Below are 3945 nucleotides of genomic sequence, written 5' to 3' on the forward strand. Positions count from 1 at the left end.
TAGGATAGATAAGACATGCGTCTAACAATTTCACCACTTTCTTTCAAACCACTTCTTTCATTGTGGGGTTGAGTCTTATTTGAGGTTGGACCACCGGTTTGTGGTTGTCTTCCATGAGAATTTATGCATGCACATTGTAGGTCTAATACCTTTCAAGTCCTCAATTTCCCATTCGATAACATTTTTGTATTTTTTCAAGACTTGGATGAGATTTTCTTTTTGGATATTCTTGAGGCTCGAATTTATTATAATCGAGCATTTACCTTCATAATCGAGAAAGACATATTTGAGATTCTCGGGAAGTTGTTTCAACTCCGTCCCCTTCTTAGACTCGTTATTCTCCTCACTAGTTTATGGTAATTGTAAATCTTCCCACCGGTGTGGTCGAGATCCTTTCCAAGGGGATTGTGCATCCATCATGGCCAGCAATGCGGATTCCCTATTGTCCACTTCTTTATCACCGTCAAAAATGGACAAACTCAACACTATTTCCAAAGGTAACTACGGTGCACTCAAAGGACTATCATACGTAATCACTTGATCCAGAACCTCTATAGTATGACTGGTGCAAATATCATCTTTGTATTTCATGGTGTTCCGAACATCAATTTTGAATTCTTCAACATAAACCTTCAAAGTCATAATACCTTCTTCTATGTTGATCAAGCATTTTCCCGTCTCTAAAAAGGGTCTCCCAAGAATGAGAGGAATCTCTTCATCTTCAGGCATTTCTAGAATCACGAAATCTACCGGGAATACAAACTTGTAAATTTTCACTAGAACATCTTCAACAATACCATAAGGTTTCTTAACCGAATGATCAGCGAATTGGAGTGTCGTCCTGGTATCTTGTACAACCCATATACCCAGCTTCTTGTAAATGGATAACGACATGAGAATCACACTGGCTGCTAGATCAATAAAATCCTTTTTGAATGACCTATCTCCGATGGTGCAAGGAATAGTGACAGCTCCTCGATCTTTCTTCTTCATTGGGATCTTCATACCCTGCAAAATAGCACTACAAGTTTCGGTTAGAATAATCGGGTTGGCGTCAATGGTACACCTCTTAGAAATGATATCCTTCATGAACTTGGCATAGGTAGGCATTTGTTCATGTACTTCTAAAAGCGGAATGTTGATTTCTAGCTTCTTGAACAACTCTAGGAACTTCTCAAAGTTTTTCTCATGTTGCCCCTTTTTCTTGTTTCTGGTGGGAAAGGGAAGCTTAATGATCGACTTAGGTTCAGTGACTTTTTCTTTCACCACTTGTTTTAGTGCAACCAATTCTTCCCTAACAGCTTCAGTTTCTTTGATCTCAAGATCCACTTCGATCAATTGATCTTCGTCTTCAGCTATTTCCTCAAGGACTTCATGAGATTTACCTCTTCTTGTTGTCACAACACTTACATTATTATGCTCTCTAGGATTTGTCACAGTTGCACTAGGTAGAGCACCTTGTGTTTGAGAACTCGAGGCTAATTGTTGTGCTATTTGACCCATCTGAACTTCAAGGTTTTTTATGGATGCGGTAGTGTTTTTCTAATTGTTTCGGGTTTCTTCTTGGAATTGAACATTATGAGTTGCCATTCTTTCAATGGAAATCTCCCAATCAGCTTTCTTAGGGGCTTTTTGTTGCTGATGTTGTTGATATTGAGTTTGGTATTGACCTTGTTGAGGAACGTTCCCTTTCTGATCTTTCCATGAGAAATTGGGATGATTCTTCCAACCCGGATTGTACGTGTTGGAATAGGGATTATTCTGCTTCAAAAATTTGATTTCCTCAACTTGTTGAGGAGTTGCAAAACAATACACCATTTGGTGCGGTCCATTACAAATCTCACAACAGACAATAGGAGCAGGTTAGACTTGTGCTACCTGCTGGGTACCTATATTCATCGCCTTCAGCTTCTTCTCTACTTCAGCAGCTATAGTATCTTCTATACTGATTCTATTGGTTTCCAGCTTCAAATTGATAACCCTTCCGGTTTACTTACACATTGAAATTCTGGTATCAGATATAAGATGTTGAAGATAATGTCACGACACTAATATTTGTTAACACAAATAGGATAAAGATACAGAATGGTAAAGCAAATGACACAAGCAATTGTTAACCCAGTTCGGTGCAACTCACCTACGTCTGGGGGCTACCAAGCCAGGAAGGAAATACACTAAAATAGAATTAGTTCAAAGACTCTCCGTACACTTCAACAAGTTACAATCTTTCTCACCTAAGCTCTACCCGTGCAATTTCTACCTAAGCACTCTTAGATATGAGAACCCACTCACTTCCCTACAATCACACCTGTGATCTTAAACAACAATCCCTTGAGAAAATAAAATACTTTTCAATTACACACTCTTGATTTTACTTCACAGTTTCAATCAAGAAGACACACTCTTGATCTTGCTTCACAGCTTTGATCAAGAAGACACACACTCTTGCTTAACAGCTTTAGAGTGACAAATTACAACCACAAATCAGTCCAATTCAATCATCAATGGATGACTTGAATGGCTTACAAGTCTCACGACTAAACAGACACAACCCCTAGCTCTCTCTCTCTCTCTATAATTCGCTCAGTATTGGTTATGTGTTCAAACAGGTTTTGTAAGTCCCTTTTTATAGAAGCATCCAGTTGGGCTTCGACATCTTGAAAACACTAAATCTATTTTCCAATCAAATCTTTTTATAACAGCTGGTTAGATCTCCTTGGAAAATAAGTAAATCTGGTTGTAATCCATGATTGAATGCGCCAGCTAATCAGATCTTCAATCATACAAAGATTGCTATTAATTGTGCAATCACAAAACACCAGACATTCACACTGAATGTTCTGTGTACAGGATATCATGACATCGGGTCTGACATCCTGGAAAAATCCTGCATAATCCAATAATTCCTTTTATAACTTCCAGCAGGTACAACCATATCAGATGCCATAACCTTGTGTATGTCATCTGAAACAATCCTGCATGAACATGTCTTTCATTTAAGCTCCAGCAGGTACATCCAATATCAGAAGCCATGGCATTGTATGTGGCATTCTGAAACAATCCTGCATGAACATGTTCTTGAACTCCAGCAGGTACATAGGATATCTCATGTTAAGACATCACACATAACATCTTGTGAACATTCTTTGTTTTACCAATATTGCTACTAACACTTAGAATCAACAAACTCCCCCTTTGGCAAATTTTGGCTAAAACATATATCTGTCCTTTTTGTTCACAAGGTAAACTATCAGTAGTTAAACAACTTAACAGTAGTTTAAACAGCAGCAGAAGCAAAATAATTACTAGTTATAGCTACTAGTAATACACACATGCATAAGGGTACTTCTCCTCCCCCTAAATTTGTGCAACACAAACAGAATTACTAGTTATGGATGCAACTAGTAAGACACACAAATGCACAAGGGTACTCCTTCTCCCCCTAAATCTGTGCATACAACAAACAGTCTCCATGAACATAACAGGTACTGTAACTCCAGCACCTGTACCAGCCAGAATGTCATTCTGACATCTGCTTCAACAACACCACCTGTGCACCATGTCAGACATCCTCTTTGACATCTGTAAATAGAACAACATTCTGTTTTAACACCTGTGCACTTCCTTTAATAATAGTTGTCCTCCAGCTATATACATCTCACAACTTCCACAACAGCTTCCATATCATCACTTCTCCCCCTTTTTAGTCAAAATTGACCAAAGGTGACCAATCAGACAAAATAAATGTCTATTAGCCTAGCAGAGAAAGTTAGATCAGATGTTATAACATTCAGCATGTTAAAACATAATATTAAGGAAGTACAAACCATCATTATACACAGCTGTGATAACTGAGATAATGAACAAATCCAAGGAACTCTTTAAGAGCCCTAAAAATTACAAAACAGGCATCAATGAGGACTGCCACACATTTCACAATTTAAA

At 38.1% G+C, this 3945-nt stretch overlaps 1 protein-coding gene across 1 annotated transcript; it reads right to left on the reverse strand.

Moving 5' to 3' along the window:
- Window positions 1–501: 501 nt before the first annotated feature.
- Window positions 502–1503, reverse strand: LOC127130390 (uncharacterized). Its single transcript, XM_051059409.1, has one exon. The coding sequence runs from the start codon at window positions 1501–1503 to the stop codon at window positions 502–504; it is 1002 nt and encodes a 333-aa protein (XP_050915366.1).
- Between the last annotated feature and the right edge of the window lie 2442 nt (window positions 1504–3945).

Source organism: Lathyrus oleraceus, chromosome 3 (assembly GCF_024323335.1).
Source record: "Lathyrus oleraceus cultivar Zhongwan6 chromosome 3, CAAS_Psat_ZW6_1.0, whole genome shotgun sequence".
Lineage (NCBI taxonomy): Eukaryota > Viridiplantae > Streptophyta > Magnoliopsida > Fabales > Fabaceae > Lathyrus > Lathyrus oleraceus.

Coding starts and splice junctions, on each gene's coding strand:
- LOC127130390 (XM_051059409.1), bottom strand. CDS start 1,503: ATGGGTCAAATAGCACAACAATTAGCCTCGAGTTCTCAAACACAAGGT.